Source organism: Macaca mulatta, chromosome 6 (genome assembly GCF_049350105.2).
Source record: "Macaca mulatta isolate MMU2019108-1 chromosome 6, T2T-MMU8v2.0, whole genome shotgun sequence".
Lineage (NCBI taxonomy): Eukaryota > Metazoa > Chordata > Mammalia > Primates > Cercopithecidae > Macaca > Macaca mulatta.
In genome coordinates this window covers 147,046,806-147,071,868 of record NC_133411.1, presented here as the reverse complement: position 1 = coordinate 147,071,868, position 25,063 = coordinate 147,046,806, and the positions used below count along the sequence as shown (strand labels likewise).

At 42.1% G+C, this 25,063-nt stretch overlaps 1 protein-coding gene and 1 long non-coding RNA gene across 3 annotated transcripts in view; both read left to right on the top strand.

Annotated features, from left to right (window-relative positions):
- Window positions 1-25,063, top strand: part of CDC23 (cell division cycle 23) — a 33,309-nt gene that overhangs the window by 6,202 nt on the left and 2,044 nt on the right. The window contains exons 3-15 of one of the 2 annotated variants that reach the window (XM_078004284.1): window positions 78-249; window positions 4,965-5,033; window positions 5,711-5,816; window positions 5,920-6,052; window positions 8,685-8,862; window positions 8,944-9,041; window positions 9,164-9,245; window positions 21,796-21,949; window positions 22,068-22,187; window positions 22,519-22,594; window positions 22,918-22,979; window positions 24,558-24,636; window positions 24,712-24,831. In XM_078004284.1, coding sequence (XP_077860410.1) covers window positions 78-249; window positions 4,965-5,033; window positions 5,711-5,816; window positions 5,920-6,052; window positions 8,685-8,862; window positions 8,944-9,041; window positions 9,164-9,245; window positions 21,796-21,949; window positions 22,068-22,187; window positions 22,519-22,594; window positions 22,918-22,979; window positions 24,558-24,636; window positions 24,712-24,831 — 1,449 coding nt within the window. 2 annotated transcript variants of the gene reach the window in all.
- On the top strand, window positions 10,390-21,285 carry LOC144341562 (uncharacterized). The gene is made up of 3 exons (XR_013418575.1): window positions 10,390-10,587; window positions 11,483-12,224; window positions 19,647-21,285. It is a non-coding gene; the product is annotated as an uncharacterized LOC144341562 (long non-coding RNA).

The following is a 25,063-nucleotide window of genomic DNA, read 5'->3' as shown; positions in this document are numbered from 1 at the left end:
TTAATGAATATACTTTTTAGATTTGAACATTTGTTGTCCTATTCCCAACCACTTACACAAGCTTGTTTCCTTTTTAGGAGGATGCCCAGGATATGGATGCCTATACCCTGGCCAAGGCCTACTTTGATGTTAAAGAGTATGATCGGGCAGCACATTTTCTGCATGGCTGCGATAGCAAGAAAGCCTATTTTCTGTATATGTATTCCAGATATCTGGTGAGGGCCATTTTAAAATGTCATTCTGCCTTTAGTGAAACATCCATATTTAGAACCAATGGAAAAGTTAAATCTTTTAAATAGCTTAGCAATGGGCCACTGAATGAATGTACTTTATAAATGCTTAGCAATAATTAAAGATATCATAAATAAAGTTAAAAATGGTGGTACAGAAGAAAATATTCTTAGGAATGACTAACAGGATAAGTAACAACCTGATTATTTGCTTTAGGTTATATAAGGTTCTTCATGCCTGTAAATTAATATTATTGTGTAAGAAGTTAAAAAGCCTGGGCTGACTTTTAAATTTATAAATTCATTTATCATTTTTATAGTATATTTATTGTTTTTCTTTCATGACTATTAAAAATTATGACTGTAAAGGACAAGTAAACCAACTTAATACTGTATTGAATAATAATTTAAGTATAATTTATTATTTTACTTTGAAACATTATGAATTTACTTGCCTACTTTTTCTTAGTTTTTATCCATATAAATTGATTAAAAAAAACATTTTATATACTCTCATTTCCTAGTACAAGTTGAGTATCCCTTACTTGAAATGCTTGGGACCAAAAGTGTTTCAGATTTCGGATTTTTTTCAGATTTTTTTTTTTTTCAGATTTTGGTATATTTGCATTATACTTACTGGTTGAAATAAAAAAATGCTCCAGTGAGCGTCATTGGTGCTTTGAGTGTCATTGGTGCTGAAAAAGTTTTGGGTTTTGGAGCAATTCAGATTTCAGATTTTCTGATTTGGGTTGATCAACTATTAGCATAGCTTGTATTTGTCAAGCATGGTAACTTCTTGCAGTTATGGACTATGTTTAAGTCATCTTTTTTTTTTTTTCCCCAATTTACCATTTTCACTTTTTTTTTTTTTTTTTTTTTGAGACGGAGTCTCGCTCTGTTGCCAGGCTGGAGTGCAGTGGTGCAATCTCGGCTTACTGCAAGCTCTGCCTCCCGGGTTCATGCCATTCTCTTGCCTCAGCCTCCCAAGTAGCTGGGACTACAAGCACCCGCAACCATGCCTGGCTAATTTTTTTGTATTTTTAGTAGAGACTGGGTTTCACTGTGTTAACCAGGGTGGTCTCAACCTCCTGACCTTGTGATCCACCCACCTCAGCCTCCCAAAGTGCTGGGATTACAGGTGTGAGCCACCACGCCCGGCCCATTTTAATATTTTTAAAGTTTACAATTCAGTGGTATTAAATGCCTTTATAATGTTCAACCATCACCATCACCCATCATTAGAACATTTTTTGTTTTGTGAAACTAAAATTCTATACCCATTAAACAATAACTCTCCATTTTTCCTTTCCCCCAAGGTAGGAACCCTTTGCAACCACTATTCTATTTTCTGTTTCTATGATCTGTACTATAAGTACCTTACATAAGTGGAATTATGCAGTATTAGTCTTTTTGTGACTGTCTTATTTCACTTACCATAATGCTGTCAAGTTTCATCCATGTGGTAGCATATATAAGAATTTCCTTCTTTTTTAAGGTTTAATAATATTCCATTGTATTTATATACCACATTTTGCTTATCTCCATGAGTTTAAGAAAGATATTTTGAAATTATGGGATTTAAAAAGTTAATCTTTCACATACAATCTATACCTGTGTAGAAGCACTAATCTGGATGAGTTATGGTAGAATAGAACCAACATTTGCTGAAGTTTGGAATAAAATAAACTTCCTTACGGCAAATATATAAAATATAAAAGGAAGCCTGGGTGGCATGGTGAAACCCCGTCTCTACAAAAAATACAATAATTAGCCAGGTGTGGTAGCGTGTGCCTGTGACTCCAGCTACTTGGGAGGCTGGGATAGGAGGATTGCTTGAGCCTAGGAGGTGGAGGTTGCAGTGAGCCAAGATTGCACTATTGTACTCCAGCCTGGGCAACAGAGCAAGACCCTATCTCCTAAAAAAAAAAAAAAAAAGAAAAAAGAAAATCTGGATGTTTACTTCTTAACCTTTTATTTGAAAATAATTCCAAATTGACAAGTTGCGAGAGTAAGAATAGTACAAAGAATACTCATGTACTTTTTTTTTTTTTTGAAACGGAGTCTTGCTCTGTCGCCCAGGCTGGAGTGTGGTGGCGCGATCTTGACTCACTGTAACCTCTGCCTGTGGGGGTCAAGCGTTTCTCCTACCTCAGCCTCCCAAGCAGCTGGGACTACAGGTGCACACCAGCATGTCCAGTTAATTTTTGTAATTTTAGTAGAGATGGGGTTTCACCATATTGGTCAGGCTGGTGTTGAACTCCTGACCTCAGGTGATCCACCCACTCTGGCCTCCCAAAGTGCTGGGATTATAGGTGTGAGCCACCATGCCCGGCACTCATGTACTCTTTATGCAGATTTGCTTATTGTGAACATTAATCCTATTTGCTTTATCATTTCTCTCTATCCCTACACAATGTGTGCATACACATGGAATTGTTTAACTCTGAACCGTTTGAGAGTAAGTTGCAGATATCATCGTTCTTTACCCCTAAATGCTTCAATGTGTTCTCTTTAGAATAAGGACATTTTCTTAAATAACCACAACATAGTCATCAACTTTAGTAAATTTAACACCATATTGTTAAATATGGTATTTGATACCATATTTAATCTATTATCAAATTCCAAATTTATTTTTTTTATTTGAGACGGAGTCTAGCTCTGTCACCCAGGCTGGAGTGCAGTGGCGTGATCTCGGCTCACTGCAACCTCCGCCTCCCGGGTTCAAGTGATTCTCCTGCCTCAGCCTCCTGGGTAGCTGGGATTACAGGTGCTCGCCACCATGCCCGGCTAATTTTTGTATTTTTTAATAGAGTCGGGGTTTTGCCACGTTGGTCAAGCTGCTTTGAAACTCCTGACCTTGGCTCAAGCCTGTAATCCCAGCACTTTGGGAGGCCGAGACGGGCAGATCACGAGGTCAGGAGATCAAGACCATCCTGGCTAACACGGTGAAACCCCGTCTCTACTAAAAAATACAAAAAACTAGCCGGGCGAAGCGGCAGGCGCCTGTAGTCCCAGCTACTCGGGAGGCTGAGGCAGGAGAATGGCGTAAACCCGGGAGGCGGAGCTTGCAGTGAGCTGAGATCCGGCCACTGCACTCCAGCCTGGGCGACAGAGCGAGACTCCGTCTCAAAAAAAAAAAAGAAAAGAAAGAAAGAACTGACCTTAGGTGATACGCATGCCTCGGCCTCCCAAAGTGCTGGGATTACAGGCCTGAGCCACTGCACTGGGCTGAATTCCAGTCTTGTCAATTGACCCAGCAGTGTCTTCTATAGCATTTCCCCCTCAGTACCATCTGGAATCAGTTGTCATGTCTCTTTAATCTCCACTAATCTGGAACAGCCTTATTTGTCTTTTACGTCATTGACTCTTTTTGAAATTTATAGTTCTTCCCTCCCTGTTTCTTTTTCTCTTTCTTTTCCTTTCTTTTTTTTTTTTTTTAAATTAATAGACTATTTTTTAGAGCAGTTTTAGGTGCACAGCAAAATTGAGCAGAAAGTACAGGAGTTCCCATATACCTCCTTCTCCCCTCTCACAGAGCTTCTCTCACCATCAGTATCCTGCACCAGTGTGATATATTTGTTGTAATCAGTGAACCAGTATTGACGCATCATATCAACAAAAGTCTACAGTTTACATTAGGGTTCACCCTGTGTTGTACATTCTGTGTGTTTGACTTCTTTTCCCTTTCTATTCCCCCTTCCTTTCTTTTCCCTCTCTCCTCCTTTTTTCACATATTCTTGGTATGTGAATCTTTCCCTTTTGTTAATAGAACATTCTTCATTTTGGATATGTCCGATGTTTTTTCACAGAGCATTGCATCTAGTGTTACACAATGCCTATAAGCCCCTCACTGCTAATGTTAATTTTGAGCATTTGATGAAGATGTTATCCATTTTCTCCACTGTGTAGTTACTGTTATTTCCCTTGCAACTCATCAATAATCTGTGGGGATACACTTTAAGACCATGCAAATACCTTGCTCCTCATACAACTTTTTCTCTAAATTTAATATTCATTATTAATTTTTATCTGAAGCAATCGTTACTATAATGTTGCAGAATGATGATTTTCTACTCTAGCATTCTGTCTACATTTACTACTCAACCCTTGGCATTCTACTTTAAGAAAGAGCCTTCCCTCCCTTTCCCCATTTATTTATCTATTTAGTATCAGTATGGACTCATGGATTGCTATATTTTTAATTGTGCATAATTCATTACTTAATTATTTTGGTGCTCAGATAACTCCAGATTTGGCCAGGGAGCCTCTGAAGAGTTATTTAAATTTAGTGACCAGCTGGGCACAGTGGCCCATGCCTGTAATCCCAACACTTTGGGAGGCCAAGGTGGGCAAATCACGTGAGGTCCGGAGTTTGAGACCAACCTGGCCAGCATGACGAAACCACATCTCTACTAAAAATACAAAAATTAGCCAGGCGTGGTGGCGGGTGCCTGTAATCGTAGCTACTCGGGAGGCTGAGGCTGGAGAATCGCTTGAACCTGGGAGGCAGAAGTTGCAGTGAGCTGAGACCATACCACTGAGCTCCAGCCTGGGCAACAAAGCAAAGTGAGACTGTCTCAAAAAATAAATAAATAAATAAATAAATAAATAAATAAATAAATAAATAAATAATTAGTGACAGAAAGTAGATGCCATTTTGTTTGAACTTGGCCCTTTAGGTAGGATCAGGATGCTAGTTTTAGAATATGTTTTAGAATAAACTGAAAAAAGACCTATTTGTTGATTTTCTCTTACAGTCTGGAGAAAAAAAGAAGGATGATGAAACAGTTGATAGCTTAGGTACGAATGTTTTTCTTTTACCTTTTGACCTAAAAAGCAGGGTTGCAAACTTAAATGCCTCCAAGAGCCAGGCAGGTAATATGAATGGTCTGAGGATAACCATTACAAATTGGACCGCACCTGGTTTATCTCAGCTGCCTTGTACCTAGCTACAGCTGAGGGCTGTCTTGGGGGAATCTGGGCTTGGGCTTGGTATTGTGAGGGCTTTCTTCCCTTGGCCCTTCTCTGTTCTCTGCATCCTGAAGCTAGAAATTTAGAGTTTTAGTTGAGGTTTTTCATTTTTAAACATTCATAACGAATTGAAATTAAAAAAAAAAAAACTGTGTGGGTCTAACAGAGTATGACTGTAAACCCATTAGTAGTTGCAATTTCTGGGGTACAGTAAATAGGTTGTGTAAGATATCATTGGTACCTTGTATTTGCTAGAGGTTTCAGGTGTAACTTTCGTTGATGCTAAAGAGAATATGCATATGAAAATGAGCTGGGTACAGTGGCTCACACCTGTAATCCCAGCACTTTGGGAGTCTGAGGTGGGAGGATCACTTGAGCCTAGGAGTTTGAGATCAGCCTGGGGAACATAGTGAGACCCTGTCTCTAGTAAAACAAGTAAATAAATAAAATAAGAAAATCAAAACCAGCACCCTAACCTTAGAACAGAGATTCTGTTTCTTTCCTAGGCCCCCTGGAAAAAGGACAAGTGAAAAATGAGGCTCTTAGAGAATTGAGAGTGGAACTCAGCAAAAAACACCAAGCTCGAGAACTTGATGGATTTGGACTTTATCTGTAAGTGTTACAGTAATTTGGAACTTTCTGTAACATATTCTCCTGAGTAGAAAGGAGCTATTAAATAGCATTAACTTCTGTGATTGTTTCTTTTTTTCCCCAGGTATGGTGTGGTGCTTCGAAAACTGGACTTGGTGAAAGAGGCCATTGATGTGTTTGTGGAAGCTACTCATGTTTTGCCCTTGCATTGGGGAGCCTGGTTAGAACTCTGTAACCTGATCACAGACAAAGAGATGGTAAATTGTGATGAGCTATGTGAAAAACCCTCTGCTTCAAGCCTTCTATAATTCTGTAGTAATATAGGGGTGGGGGAAGTTTTAGCAGGCCTTTGGTTATAGTTCTCTCTTTGCTGTGCGTCTGGTGTCTTTCACCGTTTTGGAATTAAGTCTATGTTTGAAAGACTGATGACTAGCTCTTTTTCAGTAGTTGCTGTTGGATTTGTATCCAGTTATACTAGAATAATTTTTTCATATTCATGTTTTCACATTTCAGTTCTACTGTGACTTGTTTTTGTTTTTGTTTGAGATGGAGTCTTGCTCTTTCACCTAGGCTGGAGTGCAGTGGTGCGATCTCGGCTCACTGCAACCTCTGCTTCTCGGGTTCAAGCAATTCTTCTGCCTCAGCCTCCCAAGTAGCTGGGACTACAGGCACGCACAACCATGCCCAGCTAATTTTTGTATTTTTAGAAGAGATGGGTTTCACCATGTTAGCCAGGCTGGCCTCAAACTCCTGACCTCAAGTGATCCTCCTGCCTCAGTCTCCCAAAGTGCTAGGATTACAGGCATGAACCACCATGCCCAGCCTATTGTGACTTATTTTGTAGACTGAATGTTATTATAGTTTCTCCCCTAGTCTCAAAGATGCTATGGGAAAGGTTTCTCTGCTATCAAGAATTGTATTAAAACATTATGGCCGGGTGCGGTGGCTCACGCCTGTAATTCTAGCACTTTGGGAAGCCAAGGTGGTTAGATCACCTGAGGTCAGGAGCTCAAGACCAGCCTGGTCAATATGGCGAAACCCTGTCTCTACTGAAAATATAAAAATTAGCCAGGTGTGGTGGGTGCCTGTAATCCCAGCTACTTGGGAAGCTAAGGCAGGAGAATCACTTGAACTTGGGGGGCAGAGGTTGCAGTGAGCCCTGATGGCGCTACTTCACTGCAGTCTGGGCAAAGGAGCGAAACTCAATCTCAGACAGACAAACAAACAAACAAAAAAACATTGTTTAGGCCTCTTCTGAGCTGTCATGGATTCTGTAAAGATTCGGAAATTTGCTCATTAAGGAAATAATGTATATTAAGTTGTTTTTAAACTCCAGTCATTTTATTAGCTATTAGTAGAGGACATTGTCTATAGTGTTTATTTTGCTATTCTTCAGTAGCTAATGGAAGCAACAATACACTTCCTTATTTTGGCCTTAAAGTCTTGTTGATTTCCCCCAATAATGACTTGTCACTAAATCTGTATCTGAAATCTTATCTTGGTTTACTTTTATTCACCTATGTGTAACTGCCTGCTAGACTTTCATTGAAAGTTTGTTAAACAATCTCTGGATTCAAAATATGCAAACCAAATTCCTCATCTTACCTACTAAATTATTCTCCCAACTTGATAGACTCTTACTAGCATCGCTATTAACAATGACATCCAGGCCGGGCGCTGTGGCTCAAGCCTGTAATCCCAGCACTTTGGGAGGCCGAGATGGGCGGATCACGAGGTCAGGAGATCGAGACCATCCTGGCGAACACGGTGAAACCCCGTCTCTACTAAAAAGTACAAAAAACCAGCTGGGCGAGGTGGCGGGTGCCTATAGTCCCAGCTACTGGGGAGGCTGAGGCAGGAGAATGGCGTGAACCCGGGAGGCGGAGCTTGCAGTGAGCTGAGATCCGGCCACTGCACTCCAGCCTGGGCGACAGAGCGAGACTCCGTCTCAAAAAAAAAAAAAACAACGACATCCAGTCTTGACACTTTAGAGTCATACTTGTATCTTCCTTTTCTGTTATCTCCCTTTATCTAGTCTGTCATGAGACATAACCATGGTTACGTTCTTGTATACATCTCTTTCTCTTGGTTTCCTTTATCATCTCAGTTGTCATCTCAAATTTGGATTACTTATAAGTAATGGATACTTTCTATCTAGTGTTCCATTTTTATACTTCCATTTCCAAGTCATCTGCATACTATTTCCAAACTATTTTTTTCTTTTTTTTTTTTTTTTTTTGTGGAGATGAGGTTTTGCTCTCTTGTCAGGGCTGGTGTCAAACTCCTGGCCTCAGGGATCCTCTCCCATAGCCTCCCAAAGTGCTGGGGTTGCAGGCTTGAGCCATTCCACCTGGCCTGTTTCCAAACTTATTCTTAAAGCTCCCATGTCATCATGTCATTCTCTTACTGAATATTTGCAGTGGTTCCCTATTGTATCCCATTATCTGTTGTACCCTAGAATGCACTCTACCCATTCAGTTTTATTTTTCCACTACTTCCCAGTACATAGCCTCCCCGCAAACCAAGCTAGTTTCCTCATCCTACTCACTCACATTCATCATGACTGTTTTGCCTCTCCTTATGCTATTACCCTTGTCTAGACTATTGTCTTCTTTCTCTTCCTCTCCCCTCTTCTATTTAAATCCTACCCATTCTCTAAGACTCACCTCAAATCCTGTCTTTTCTTTGGAGCCTTTCCCAACTAGGTTATTCCTCCCTATTATGCTTTTAAGTCATATTCACTTAATTGGACTGCCCTGTTTTCATTACTAGGTGTTCTAATAAAATTTCAGTGATAAATTCCTTTAGACAATAAAGATAGTTCCTGGATGTTTGTTTGAGAGAGAGGTCAAGTTATATTAAGTGTGTCCCTCTCTCTCCTGCTGCCAGCTGAAGTTCCTGTCTTTGCCAGACACCTGGATGAAAGAGTTTTTTCTGGCTCATATATACACAGAGTTGCAGTTGATAGAGGAGGCCCTGCAAAAGTATCAGAATCTCATCGATGTGGGCTTCTCTAAGAGCTCATATATTGTTTCCCAAATTGCAGTTGCCTATCACAATATCAGAGGTGAGTGAATAAAGACAATGAAATACTATCAGACCCTGACAGGTGCATTGTGCTGTTTTCTGAACTACCTTCTTTCTGCAGATATTGACAAAGCCCTCTCCATTTTTAATGAGCTAAGGAAACAAGACCCTTACAGGATTGAAAATATGGACACATTCTCCAACCTTCTTTATGTCAGGGTGAGCTGCTTCCCTTGCTTGTATCTCCTGGGTTGGATTGTCACCCACTTGTATTAGCTACAGGAAAAATAATTTAGGGAGTTCTTTTTTCATACTTATATTGTCTTTTTCTTTTATCCCAGAGCATGAAATCGGAGTTGAGTTATCTGGCTCATAACCTCTGTGAGATTGATAAGTATCGTGTAGAAACATGCTGTGTAATTGGTAAGAGTTAACTACATTTTTTTCTTTTAAGATTTATATTTATTATAAGTAACACGTGAAAATAACCACAATTAGCTAGGGATGGTGGTGCGTGCCTTTAGTTTCCTCTACTCAGGAGACTGAGGCGGGAGGATTGTTTGAGCACAGGATGTCAGGGCAGCAGTCAGCTGTGATCATGTCACTGCACTCCAGGGCTGGGCAACAGGGTGAGAGCCCATCTCTTAAACAAACAAACAAACAAACAACTCAATAATACAAAAGTACCAGAGGTAGCAATTACATACCATAGAATGTAAAAGTTCACTGTAATCCCACTCTGAAGATTGTTTGGTGAACATGATTCCAGAATATTTTTCTGAGCAAGTATTAAAAATGTATGTGTAGGGGCCAGGAGCGGTGGCTCATGCCTGTAATCCCAGCACTTTGGGAGGCCAAGGTGGGCAGATGACGAGGTCAGGTGTTCAAGACCAGCCTGGCCAATATGGTGGAACCCTGTCTCTACTAAAAATACAAAAATTAGCTGGGTGTGGTGGTGCGCGCCTGTAGTTCCAGCTACTTGGGAAGCTGAGGCAGAAGAATCACATGAACCCGGGAGGTGGAGGTTGCATTGAGCCAAGATCGTGCCACTACACTCCAGCCTGGGTGACAGAGTGAGACTCTGTCTCAAAAAAAAAAAAAGAAGTATGTATTATATGTGTATGTCTATATTGTTTGCTTGCAAAAACTATATCATTATACATAGTGCTATCTAACTTCCTATTTTTTAACTTAGTATCTTTGCCATCTTTTCATGTTAGTACTTTTAAACTTGTATTATTTTTGATGACTAGCATTTTGTAGATGTACCTTTTTTTTTTTTGAGATGGAGTCTCGCTCTGTTGCCCAGGCTGGGGCTGGAATGCAGTGGTACGGTCTCAGCTCACTGCAAGCTCCGCCTCCTGGGTTCATGCCATTCTCCTGTCTCAGCCTCCCGAGTAGCTGGGATTACAGGGGCCTGCCACCACGCCCAGCTAAGTTTTTGTGTTTTTAGTAGAGATGGGGTTTCACCTTGTTAGCCAGGATGGTCTTGATCTCCTAACCTCATGATCTATCTGCCTCGGCCTCCCAAAGTGCTGGGATTACAGGTGTGAGCCCCTGCACCTGGTGTTTTTTTTTTTTTTTTTTTTAAGAGAAAGGGTCTCACTCCGTCATCTAGGCTGGAGTACAGTGGTACAATCTTAGCTCACTGTAACCTACAACCCCTGGGCTCAAGTAGTCTTCCCATCTTAGCCTCCCAAAGTGCTGGGATTATAAGTGTGAGCCACTACGCCTGGCCATCATTTTATTTTATTTTTGAGACGGAGCCTCGCTTTGTCGCCCAGGCTGGAGTGCAGTGGTGTGATCATGGCTCACTGCAAGCTCTGCCTCCCGGGTTCACACCATTCTCCTGCCTCAGCCTCCCCAGCAGCTGGGACTACAGGTGCATACCACTGCGCCTGGCTAATTTTTTGTATTTTTTAGTAGAGATGGAGTTTCACTGTGTTAGCCAGGATGGTCTTGATCTCCTGACCTTGTGATCTGCTGCCTCGGCCTCCCAAAATGCTGGGATTACAGGTGTGAGCCACTGCGCCCGGCCAGTTATTTTATTTTATTTTTTTGAGATGGAGTCTTGCTCTGTCACCCAGGCTGGAGTGCAGTGGCTGCAGTCTCAATTCACTGCAAGCTTTGCCTCCCTAGTTCAAGCTATTCTCCTGCTTCAACCTCCCCAGTAGCTGGGACTACAGGCACCCACCACCACACCTGGCTCATTTTTTTGTATTTTTAGTAGAGATGGAGTTTCACCGTGTTAGCCAGGATGGCTTCGATCTCTTGACCTCCTGATCCGCCCACTTCCGCCTCCCAAAGTGCAGGGATTACAGGTGTGAGCCACTGCGCCCAGCCCTGGCCATCATTTTAATTTAATCATTTTCTATTATATAAGTTGTGGCTAGATTTTATTAATATAAACATTGCACAGCTGGGTGCAGTGTCTCATGCCTGTAATCCCAGCACTTTGGAGGCCGAGGCGGGCAGCTCACTTGAGATCGGGAGTTCGAGACCAACATGAAGAAATCCCGTCTCTATTAAAAATACAAAATTAGCCTGGTGTGGTGGTGCATGCCTGTAATCTCAGCTTCTCAGGAGGCTGAGGCAGGAGAATCGCTCGAACCCAGGAGGTGGAGGTTGTGGTGAGCCGAGATCACGCTATTGCACTCCAGCCTGGGCAACAAGAGCGAAACTCTGCCTCAAAAAAAAAAAAAAAGAAGACATTGCTTCAGGAAACATCTTTGTACATGTATATTTATTTTTGCATGCTTATGCAACTATATATAATAAGTTCCTAGCAGTGAAAGACTGGATCAAAGGTGTATTTGTTTTAAACTTTTATATAGCTAAAAAGCTCATAAGAATTTCAAAAAAGAGACGAGACTGCCTGTTTTCCTACGTCAGGGTGTGTCAGTCTCAGCACTATTGACATTTTGGGCTGGATAATATTTTTGTTGGGGGCTGTCCTGTGCATCATAGATGTTAGCTGTATTGCTGGCCTCTACCCACTAGATGGCAGTAACTCCCTTCCCCCAGTTGTGACACCTAAAAGTGTTTCTAGCCATTTCCAAATGTTCTCTGAGAGTCAGAATCACCCTCAGTTGATAACCATGGCCCTATATACTATACTTGGCCACACTGTGTGGCCTGATAATCAGTTGACATAGACAGCTGAATGATCACTCCTAGATGAAAGTAGGTTTGGTTGATTGTGATTGAAAGCCTAGCTTCCCTGTTCCCGGGTCTTTGGTCACATTACATTGACATCATATATTTGTACCTTTCTAGGTTAGGATATTGTTAATAAACAGATGGAATTTTAATCCATCAATCATTCAATAAATTTTTTTAGCCCTTGAAGAAGTTATGGTCTAGTATAGGAAGTAAACATTAATAAAAAATGTAATAAATTCTGTGAGAACAGGCCAGGCACGGTGGCTCACGCCTGTAATCTCAGCACTTTGGGAGGCTGAGGTGGACAGATCACTTGAGGTCAGGAGTTTGAAACCAACCTGGCCAACATGGCGAAACCTTGTCTCTACTAAAAATAAAAAAAAATTAGCTGGGTGTGGTGGCGCATGCCAGTAGTCTCAGCTACTCAGGAGGCTTAAGTAGGAGCATCTCTTGAACCCTGGAGGCAGGGATTGCAATGAGCCAAGATTGTGCCATTGCACTCCAGTCTGGGCGACAGAGCTAGACTCCATCTCAAAAGAAAGAAGAAATTCTATGAGAACACAGATTAACAAGGAACAAATGATCTTTTCAGTATCAGAGCATTATAAATAAATCATAAAGTCCATTATGGTGAGAGTGGGACTCCAGTTTATTCAGAAAGCATCTCTTTTGCATTTTCTGTGTGCCAGGCACTGTGCCTTGTATTGCAGTACCTACCCCAATTGCCTATTGAAGATGACCAGTAAGAAAACAACTAGAATTTAATGCATTGAGTGTTATGATTAAGGTAAACCCAGGATGTTGAGGGAATACATAGGAAAAGCATCTAATCAGTCTGAGATTAGGAAGGCTTCTTGAAGAAGGTGATGCTTAAAGGATGCTTAAAGGATGGGCAGGAGAAAAAGAACTCAAGAAGGGAGAAGGCTTGACTTCGGAAGGGCATTGAAGCGTACAACCAACATTGTGCTTGAAATAGTTCACTGTGCCTGAGGCATGGTGTGGGAGGTAAGAATGTACAAACAGGGGCCAGATCTTGAAGAGCCTTTGATGCCTTTCTAAAGTGGTCAGATTTTCACTTTAGAATGATGACGGAAGCTGGGCACAGTTGCATGTGCCTATAGTTCCAGCTACTCAAGAGGCTGTGGTGGAAGGATTACTTGAGTTCAGGAGTAATTTTAGAAATTAGAAAAAAAAAAAGATGACTGGAGACAATGTGCTGGGAGGATTAGAAAGAGGGCAAGACTAGAGGCAGGGAGGCCAGGTAGGAGGATGTTACAATAATCCAGTCCTAGGAATGACAGCCTAAATTGATGTATTGGCAGGAGGAATGGAGAGAGGCAATTGGGTTTGTTTTGAGATGGAGTTTCACTCTTGTTGCCCAGACTGGAGTGCAATGGTTGATTTTGGCTCACAGGCCAATCATGGGGGCTCACAGCGCCTGTAATCCCAGCACTTTGGGAGGCCAGGGTGGGTGGATCATAAGGTCAGGACTTCGAGACTAGCCTGATCAAGATGGTGAAACCCGATCTCTACTTAAAAAAAAAAAAAGAAAAAAAAATTAGCCAGGTGCGGTGGCGGGCGCATGTAATCCCAGCTACTCTGGAGGCTGAGGCAGGAGAGATCACTTGAACCCAGGAGGCAGAGGTTGCAGTGAGCCGAGATCGCGCCACTGCACTCTAGCCTGAGCAACAGAGCAAGACTCCGTCTCAAAACAAAATAAAACAAAAAAATCAGGCTGGGTACAGTGGCTCACACCTGTAGTCCCAGCACTTTGGGAGGCCAAGGCAGGTGAATCACCTGAGGTCAGGAGTTTGAGACCAGCCTGGCCAACATGGTGAAACCCTGTTTCTACTAAAAATACAAAAATTAGCTGGGCATGGTGGCATGCGCCTGTAATCCCAGCTACTCAGGAGGCTGAGGCAGGAGAATTGCTTGAACCCAGGAGGCAGAGATTGCAGTGAGCCAAGATCGTGCCACTATGCTCCAGCCTGGGCAACAGCGAGACTCCATCTCAAAAAAAACAAAAAAGCAAAAAAACAAAAAAACAATATATCTGAGAAGAATAATTATTTAGAAGCTTCTTTTTTTCTTTGTCTTTTTTTTTTTTTTGAGTCAGAGTCTCGCTCTGTCACCCAGGTTGGAGTGCAGTGGCAGGATCTTGGCTCACTGCACACTCCGCCTCCCAGGTTCACGCCATTCTCCTGCCTTGGCCTCCTGAGTAGCTGGGACTACAGGCGTCCGCCACTACGCCCGGCTAATTTTTTGTATTTTTAGTAGAGACGGGGTTTCATCGTGTTGGCCAGGATGGTCTCCATCTCCTGACCTCGTGATCCGCCCGCCTCGGCCTCCCAAAGTGCTGGGATTACAGGCGTGAGCCACCGCGCCTGGCTCTTTTCTTTCTTTTAATAATCGTTTGAGGCGAACTCCTTAATGAATTGTGTTTTTTTCCTTAGTATATCTGTAATGCCCAGTAAAATTTCTGACATATAGTCAATAAATGTTTGTTGAATTCAGCCCACCTACCTTAAAAATTCGAGCAGGAAACATTAGATATGACAAAAAATATACTTTAGCTTTCGTATTATAGCCAGTTCAGAGGAAGTGAAAAGGAGAAAGAAGGATGGAGACAAGAAAAGGAAACTGAGGACCTGAGAGAATGAGATAATCTTAAGAGTAGAGTGATGGCAAGAATCTCCTATTTGTTTAGTCCTGGCTTCCTTTGCTTTTATGTCTTGATGTGACTTGCTACCTTCTATACCTGTCAGTCACAATCTCTACCTGAGCGGCAGCATTTTATTTTATATATATACATTTTACATATACATATACTACAAAATAGCATATTTAAGCTTTGGACTCTGAGTCAGATTGCCCAATTTTAAATTCTGGTCTAGATACTAACTAGCTGTGTAATCTTGGACAAGTTACCTAACCTTCTGTGCTTTAGTTCCTTCATCTGTAAAAGGAGTAATAAAATGTGAGCCACCGCACCTGGCCCATAAAGGAGATTTTTTTTTTTAAAGTGCAGGGTTTCTTTTGCTTGCTGCCCCTTTCCCCCTTTAAGTTACTTGTGTTAACATGTTCTCATGCCACATTAAAAGGAATATATATACATATATGCAAGGCTTAATGGGCTACTTGCTCTACAAAAATAGGATATTATATACATACTCTGCATTTTGCCTTTCTCATTCAACAGTATTTCGTGAAAATCCTTCCTAGTCTTGGTGTAGCTCTTCATTCTTTTTTAAAAAAAATATAGCTTAGGCCAGTGCAGGGGCTCAGCACTTTGGGAGGCTGAGGCAGGAGGATTGCTTGAGCCCAGGCATTCAAGACCAGGCTGGGCGGCGGGTGGATCATCTGAGGTCAGGAGTTCAAGACCAGCCTGACCAACATGGTGAAACCCTGTTACTACTAAAAATCTGAAAATTAGCTGGGCATGGTGGCGGGTGCCTGTAATCCCAGCTACTCAGGAGACTGAGGCAGGAGAATCGCTTGATCCCAGGAAATGGAGGGTGTAGTGAGCCAAAATCGTACCATTGCACTCCAGCCTGGGCAGCAAGAGCGAAATTCTTTCTCAAAAAAACAAAAAACAAAACCAAAAAAACCATAGCTTTATTGAGGTATAATTTACATACCATAAAATGTTAAGTCTACATTTCAATAAGTTTTTGTAAATTTATAGTTTGTAACCATTACCATAATCCAGTTTAAAATACTCCATCACCCCAAAAAGTTCCCTCGTGTGTATTTGCCGTCAGTCCCATTCCTATCCCCTGGCAACCACTGCTTTGCTTCTTTCTCTGTAGTTTTACCTATTCCAGGAATTTCATATAAATGGATTCATGCAGTATTTAGTCTTATTGTCTGGCTTCTTTCAGTTAGCTTTTTTTGTTGTTGTTTGTTTGTTTGTTTGTTTGTTTTTTAGAGACAGGGTGTCTCTCTGTCAACCAGGCTGGAGTGCAGTAGCATGAATTCCTGGGCTCAAGCTTTCTCCTGCCTCAGCCTCTGGAGTAGCTGGGACTACAGGCATATGCCACCACACCTGGATAATTTTTATTTTTAGAGACAGGGTCTCACTATGTTGCCCATGCTGGTCTCGAACTCCTGGCCTTAAGTGATCCTCCCGCCTCAGCCTCCCATCCATTAGCGTGTTTTTGAGGTTCATGTTGTAGCATGTATAGTAGTTCCTTTTATTGCTGAGTAGTATTCTATGTTTAGATATGCCACATTTTGTTTATTTACCAGTTGATGTAAGACAGATGGCTTTTATACTTTCTTCAGCTGAAATCTTTCACTTCCACTTTTTAAGACCAATGAGAATAGAACTACTTTGATTCTCGTGTGAGAGGGAAACTTAGAGCGCTACCTGTATTTTTTGGAGATGGAGTTTCGCTTTTGTTGCCCAGGCTGGAGTGCAATGGCGCGATCTTGGCTCACTGCAACCTCCACCTCCTGGGTTCAAGTGATTCTCCTGCCTTAGCCTCCTGAATAGCTGGGATTACAGGCATGCACCACCATGCCCAGCTAATTTTATATTTTTAGTAGAGACCGAGTTTCTTCATGTTGGTCAGGCTGGTCTCGAACTCCTGACCTCAGGTGATCCGCCCGCCTCAGCCTCCCAAAGTGCTGGGATTATAGGCATGAGCCACTGCTCCTGGCCAGAGTGCTACGTTTTTAACCCTTGAGGTACCTGTTTTTTTCTTTTTTCTTTTTGAGATGGAGTCTTGCTCTATTACCCAAGCTGGAGTGCCGTGGCACGATCTCGGCTCCCTGCAACTTCCGCCTCCTGGGTTCAAGCGATTCTCCTGCCTCAGCTTCCTGAGTAGTTGGGACTACAGGCGCGCGCCACCACACCTAGCTAATTTTTATATTTTTAGTAGAGATGAGGTTTTGCCATGCTGACCAGGCTGGTCTCAAACTTCTGACCTCAGGTGATCTGCTCACCTTGGCCTTCCAAAGTGCTGGGATTACAGGCGTGAGCCACTGTGCCCGGCCTGGGTACCTCTTTAGAAACCTAGGCTCCAAAGAATATAGTTTGAAAACCACCGATGTAAAGCATAATCTAAGAAAATGTTAATTCTAGCACTTTGGGAGGCTGAGGCAGGAGGATCGCTTGAGCTCAGGAATTTGAGACCACCCTGGCAACATAGGGAGACTCTGTCTCCACAAAAAATTTTAAAAATTATCCCGGCTTGGTGGTGTGTGCCTGTGGTCCCAGCTACTTGGAAGCCTTATGTGGGAAGATTGCTTGAGCTCAGGAGGTTGAGGCTGCAGTGAGCTGTGATTGTACTACTGCATTCCAGCCTGTGTGACAAAGCAAGACTTTGTCTCAGAAAAAAAGAAAGAGAATGTGTATATAAATGCTGTATCCAGGTGATATTAAAAGGAATAAAAACTTACAGTGTTTAAGAATTTTTTTTTGGCTGGGTGCAGTGGCTCACGCCTGTAATCCCAGCACTTTGGGAGGCCAAAGCGGGCACATCACGAGGTCAGAAGATCGAGACCATCCTGGCTAGCATGGTGAAACCCCATCTCTACTAAAAATACAAAAAATTAGCCAGACGTAGTGGCGGGCACCTGTAGTCCCAGCTACTCAGGAGGCTGAGGCAGGAGAATGGCATGAACCCGGGAGGCGGAGCTTGCAGTGAGCTGAGATTGTGACTGCACTCCAGCCTGGTCAATGAAGCAAGCAAGACCCTTTTTTTTTTTTTTTTAAAGAAGTGTCTCTGGATCTTAGAATATCTGGGGGTGGGGCCACCATTCATCATGTGTCATTGTGTAGAAGATATGTGGAAATGTCACAGAGGAGGGCTCTGATTAGCCAGATACCAGATAGCACAGCTTGCCATGCATTTTGTTCATTTGCCACCTTTATATTCAGAGATTGATCGTTCAGGAGACTAAATGGAATGAAGTATGTTAGGCGTACTTGCCTAGCAGGTGCATATATGATAGACTGGATTAAGAAGAAATGGTAGATGTGAAGACCAGTTATGGGGTTCCAGGATAAATCCAGAGAGGAAGTGAAAGGAAAGGATAAATTTCCCCAAGAAACAGCCAAACAGTAAGGGCAATGAGCCAAGGATGCCCTTACTGTTCCTACTGTAAGGCAGCAGGAACACTTGGATTGTGGGGGAAATAAGTAAATATATTACTCATAGAGACAGTGTAACAGCCAAGGGACTCTACACTTTTCTGGGTCATATTGGCACTCTTCATTTCTGAGAGCTTTGTGGGTAGGATGTGGTTGATCATGGAACTTTCCCTCTGTATTATAATTGTCTTTTGCCTTTCTCCTTCCCTAGACCATGAGCTCTTTGATAGCAGGGACTTGGTCTTTCATCTTTGAATTCCAAAGCACCTAGCACCATGCCAGGCACATAATAGATACTTATTAAATGTTTGAAAAAGGAAGAATGTGGTCAGGAAATTGAAGGAAGTGTGAGAGGTTAAGTAGAGAAGGGCACTGGCATGTGTCATTGATATTCATGTTAAAATTGAATAACTGAAAGGAAAAGATTCTAGAGTAACATCTTTAGTTTATGAAATGGTAAACTGAGGTATGCAGGCAAAGAAGGCAACTTGTCCAACCAAGGTTAAAATCAAGTAGCTACAGGCAGAGACATGGTCAGGAAGTAGGTTTATTCTGTGCACTGTTCTATCCCCGTCTGAGGAGCAATCCTGCCTTCCAGGGAGAGCAGTACTTGTTTCACTTCTCTCAAAGTAAACAAGGTTTGGGGCACAAGCATAAAAAATATATGAAAAATATCTTTTAATAAACAGAGAGTGGGCCATGATAACTCTAGCAAGACTAGGTTTACTCCCACAAAGCTGACCACAGAACACATTGATTGACTCTACAAAATTAAATTTTAAAATTATTACTTGACTAACTTTTGATGAGAATTCAATTTGCATGATTTGAAACTTTAAAAGAATAAAAAGGTATAAATATTTTATTTTTGATACAGTGTCTTGCTCTGTCACCCAGGCTGGAGTGCAGTGGTAAAATCATGACTCACTATGGTCTTGACCTCCTGGGTTCAAGCAGTCCTCCCACCTCAGCCTCCTAAGTAGCTAGAACTACAGGTGCACACCACCATGCCCAGCTAGTTTATATTTTTAAAAAATTTTTATAGAGATGAGGTTTCCCTATGTTGCCCCTGGTCTCAAACTCTTGAGCTCAAGCAATCCCACCTGGGCCTCCTCAAACGTTGGGATTACAGGTGTGAATCACTGCACCCAGCCTTAAAATTTTTTTATGGTTATTCAAGACAAATGTGAATAGATATTCATGTTTACTTCCTTTTTATTACACAAAATGTAGCATATTACACATACTCATCTGCATCTTTATTTTATTATTTATTTATTTATTTATTTATTTATTTATTTATTTATTTATTTTTTGAGACAGAGTCTCGCTCTGTCGCCCAGGCTGGAGTGCAGTGGCGCAATCTCGGCTCACTGCAAGCTCCGCCTCCCGGGTTCACGCCATTCTCCTGCCTCAGCCTCCTGAGTAGCTGGGACTACAGGCGCCCGCCACCGCGCCCGGCTAATTTTTTTTGTATTTTTAGTAGAAACGGGGTTTCACCGTGGTCTCGATCTCCTGACCTTGTGATCCGCCCGCCTCGGCCTCCCAAAGTGCTGGGATTACAGGCGTGAGCCACCGCGCCCGGCCTATTTTATAATTTAAAATATATCTTGGAGAACTGTCCTATGAACACAAAAAGAACTATCTTTATTCAGGTGCAAAGTATTTTATTAGAGGGATAATTTAATTGAATGGCCTCTTATTGATAGACATTGGAGTTATTTCTAGTCTTTTGATTTTAGAAAAATTTTCTTTAGTGACTAACATTGTCCATAGTCCAAGGTTTTGTGCATTTGTAATTTTGACATATTGCCAATTACCCTTGTAGTGGTTATACCAATTTACATTCGAGTCAGCAGTCTGAGAGGACCTGATTCTTCAAGCCTCTACATCTGAGTGTGTTATCAAACTTTAGGATGTTAGCCAATATCATGGGTGAAAAATGGTATTTAAGGGTAGTTTAGTTTGCATTTATCTTAGGAGTGAGGTTGAGCATCTTTAAAATACTAGGAAATGGAAGTATAGAATCAAACTAAACTAGCATTTTCTTCTCTTATCAAGACCAAAAACCTGCACACAGCAGACCCCAGAGAAGGAAATCTCAGCCTCCTCTGAGAGGCATTTGGGAACAGACCACCCCTCAGTACAAGTACTTCACATGAATTAACCCATTCAAATTCACACGTCCTTGAATGATAGGCGCTGTTATACCATTTTACAGATGAGAACACTGAGGTTGAGAGAGCACATTCCCAAGATCTGTTAAGTGACAGAGCAGGGGCTTAATCCTAGGTCTGGAGGACTTCAGGACCTGGATATCAATGACTAGCCTGTACTATTTAGGATGCTGTATTTATGCATGGAGTTTGAATTAGGCCATTTGTATGCTGTTCTTCTCCCATCGGATTTATGCTCTTCTCCCTGGTCTAGCCATCTTCCAACTCTGCGCCTGGTTTGGAAGGGTATATTTTTTCTTTAATGTAGCTCTGGTTCATTGCTTTTCCCTGTAGATTTTTGAGATGCAGCAAGTTCATTCTCAGGCAGTCTTGACCTCTCTGTACTTTACTGTACTTTACCCTTTTCTGCCTGTGTCTTGATAGAAGTCACTGTGTTTGTAGCAAATTATAAATATTGATCTGTTTTCTCTCTCACCTTCATATAAATATGGGAGTTGGAGCATTGGGCTGTGTAGTGATCATTTTTTAAAAAGCAATTGGGGAAAATTTATTTCTTGCTTATATATCAGGGATTAACTCAACATAAGCATGTGAGCACAAAATAATGTAAGATTAGTTGATTTATAATTCCTTATTAAACACAACTGAACTTTGCTAGAATTACTTAGGAAAGACAGATTCCTCCCAAGTAGAGCTATGACACTGAAAATACTGGGCTGGGCACCGTGGCTCACGCCTGTAATCCCAGCACTTTGGGAGGATGAGGCGGGCGGATCATGAGATCAGGAGATCGAGACCATCCCGGATAGCATGGTGAAACCCCATCTCTACTAAAACTACAAAAAAATTAGCTGGGCGTGGTGGCGGGCGCCTGTAGTCCCAGCTACTTGGGAGGCTGAGGCAGGAGAATGGCATGAACCTGGGAGGCGGAGCTTGCAGTGAGCTGAGATCGCACCACTGCACTCCGGCCTGGGCAACAGAGCAAGACTCCGTCTCAAAAAAAAAAATAAAATAAAAAAAAAAAAGAGGCCGGGCGCGGTGGCTCAAGCCTGTAATCCCAGCACTTTGGGAGGCCGAGATGGGCGGATCACGAGGTCAGGAGATCGAGACCATCCTGGCTAACACAGTGAAACCCCGTCTCTACTAAAAATACAAAAACTTAGCCGGGCGAGGTGGCGGCGCCTGTAGTCCCAGCTACTCGGGAGGCTGAGGCAGGAGAATGGCGTGAACCCGGGAGGCGGAGCTTGCAGTGAGCTGAGATCCGGCCACTGCACTCCAGCCTGGGTGACAGAGCGAGACTCCGTCTCAAAAAAAAAAAAAAAAAAAAAAGAATACTTTTTTTTTAAACCAGAATATGTGATATATGAAATATATTTCCCAAGGGAATATTTCCCTTTTGTACAATTTGGGTGTTTTGCCAGGACTTTAGAAGGAATGGATTATGGTTTCACACCCATTTGGTGGAATGCTATCTATTTTAATAGACTTTTATTTTTACCTTTCTGATTATTCATTTTTTTGTTTGATTTTTAATCAGGCAATTATTACAGTTTACGTTCTCAGCATGAGAAAGCAGCCTTGTATTTCCAGAGAGCCCTGAAATTAAATCCTCGGTATCTTGGTGCCTGGACACTGATGGGACATGAGTACATGGAGATGAAGAACACGTCTGCTGCTATCCAGGCATATAGGTGATTATCTAGAGGGCGGTGAGGTAGAGCAGACTGCTGTGATGTTAGGAGCCTCTAAGCCTGCAAGTTGCTAACCTTGATTCTGCCTTCTTAACAACTTGTCTTTTCCATTTCTTAGACATGCCATTGAGGTCAACAAGCGGGACTACAGAGCTTGGTATGGCCTTGGGCAGACCTATGAAATCCTTAAGATGCCATTTTACTGCCTTTATTATTATAGACGGGCCCACCAGCTTCGGTAAGCCTGGTCACTTGACAATGCATCTGATATGAGAAGGGCTAATATCTTTTTTTCCCTCTTTTGATAGCTATTGACAAATCACAGTAGATGGTTTTTACTCTTGGGGATCTGAGTTTAAAGTTGCTAAATGCTGTTTGGTTATTTTCATTTAACGTATTTCACTAATGGGTTAATAGTATAATTACAAACACAAAGTAATCTATTATATGGAGCATTAAGTAAAAGACCAGTTGTTGCATAGATTTGAAATAGTGGTGTACTGGTTCCTCAAGGGAGAACCTCAGTTTCTGTCAAGTCTTTGCTCAGACTGCCTATTCTTCTTTCTCAGACCCAATGATTCTCGCATGCTGGTTGCTTTAGGAGAATGTTACGAGAAACTCAATCAACTAGTGGAAGCCAAAAAGGTACCTTAAATTGGTTCCTGAAGAATTTGAGTGGAAATGTGCTGTTTAGATGAAGGTTGGGCTATCTGTGCTCTAATTTTCCCCTTATTCTGATCTAGGTGCATAGGAAGGTCTGAATATTTATAGATACATAGTCTGAAAGCAAAGCTGGGCCAAGGTCATCAGTGGGAATGTCAGTGTGTAGCCTAGACCTATCAGAACTAGTAATGCCTTGCATTCTATAAATCTGAACTTCTGGGAGGCTTGCAGTGTCTTAACCTTCATATGATTTAGTTGTGGCACATGGGACAATGGTCAAAATGACCAGTTTATTTTTTTGACAGTGTTATTGGAGAGCTTACGCCGTGGGAGATGTGGAGAAAATGGCTCTGGTGAAACTGGCAAAGTGAGTGAAAGGAGTGAAATGCTATTGATATTTCTGTTGGCTTCTCTGGGATGTGGGTCCTGCATGTTCTAGAGCCTCCCATCCACCCATAATTCTACGTGGGTGTGGGGATGTAGCAGGATATATGAATGCTGGTCTGTGAATGTAGCCATCTTGACCCTAGAGAATGCCATTTCTGGCCAGGCGCAGTGGCTCATGCCTGTAATCCCAGCACTTTGGGAGGCCGAGGGAGGTGGATGAGCTGAGGTCAGGAGTTCGAGACCCAGGAGGCGGAGGTTGCAGTGAGCCGAGATCGCGCCATTGCTCTCCAGTGGGGGCAACAAGAGTGAAACTCTGTCTCAAAATAAAAAAAATAAAAAGAGAATGCTACTTCTCTTGAAGGAGGGCAGTTGCTTTCCTATTAAAGCAAGAGATCAAGATTGATTTGAAGAAAGGATAAAATTTTTGTGTCTAGGAAAACTACTTTCAGTATTAATTTCCTAATAAGGGCCAGAAAAATTAGGAATTACTCAAAGAGTAGGCAAAGAGGTTCTTGAATGTAAAGAGGTTCCTGTCTGGATTCTTAGGAAAAAAAATTGAGTTGCTTGGTGTCTTTTTTTTTTTTTTTTTTGTAATTTACAGACAGGATCTTGCTATGATGACCAGGTTGGTCTTGAAATCATTGGTCTCAGCCAGATTAGAGAGTAGCTAGGATTATGGCCCTGTGCCACCATGCCTGACCACTTGGTATCTTTTTTTTTTTGAGACAGAGTCTTGCTCTGTCATGCAGGCTGGTGTGCAACCTCTGCCTCCTGGGTTCAAACGATTCTCCTGCCTCAGTCTCCTGAGTAGCTGGGATTTCAGGTGCGTGCCACCACACCTGGCTAATTTTTGTATTTTTTAGTAGAAACAGGGTTTTGCCATGTTGGCCAGGCTGGTCTTGAACTCCTGATCTCTGGTGACCCACCTGCCTTGGCCTCCCAAAGTGCTGGGGTTACAGGTGTGAGCCACCGCACCCAGCTTTTTTTTTTTTTTTTTTTTTTTTTTTTTTGAGTCAGAGTCACACTCTGTGGCCCAGGCTGGAGTGTAGTGGTGTGATCTTGGCTCACTGCAACCTCCACCTCCCAAGTTCAAGCAATTCTCGTGCTCCAGCCTCCTGAGTAGGTGGGATTACAGGCATGTGTCACAACGCCTGGCTAATTTTTGTATTTTTAGTAGAGATGAGGTTTCACCTTGTTGACCATGCTGGTCTTGAACTCCTGACCTCAAGTGATCTGCTCTCCTTGGCCTCCCAAAGTGCTGGGATTACAGGCACGAGCCACCTTACTCTGAGTATTACTAGATAATTTTTGCAAGGATGTATTATCTAGCTTAGATATTACTGTTTACTAACTCTCCTTCCATCATTAGCAGAGTAATTATTCTAAGCTTTGATAACAGTAACTATAACATCTAATACTATTCTAGTTCCAAGAGTGTCATTTATGTTAAAATTGATACTTACCTATGTATTGTTTTTTTTGGCCGTACTTTTACTTTTTTTAATCACTAAGTTGCTTTGGGATTTCATTGGTACTTAAAGACCAGTTTCTTTTGTAGGCTTCATGAACAGTTGACTGAGTCAGAACAGGCTGCCCAGTGTTACATCAAATATATCCAAGATATCTATTCCTGTGGGGTATGTATCATAGCGTGAGAATTGTATTGCTGATATTATTACTGTCACCTCAGTCATTTTGCTTTCTCTTTCTAGGAAATAGTAGAACACTTAGAAGAAAGCACTGCTTTTCGCTATCTGGCCCAGTACTATTTTAAGTGCAAACTGTGGGATGAAGCTTCAACTTGTGCACAAAAGTGTTGTGCATTCAATGATGTGAGTATCAGTTCTTTAATAAAAGGTCTGAATTTTAGGCTAGAACATAAGATACTTAAGTGGAAAGCCTACCTTGGCCAGGCGCAGTGGCTCACGCCTATAATCCCAACACTTTGGGAGGCTGAGGCAGGAGGATTGCTTGTGCCCAGGAGTTCAAGATGAGCCTGGACAAAAAAGGGAGACCTTGTCTCTACAAAAAATAAATTTCACCAGGTTTGGTGGTGCATGCCTG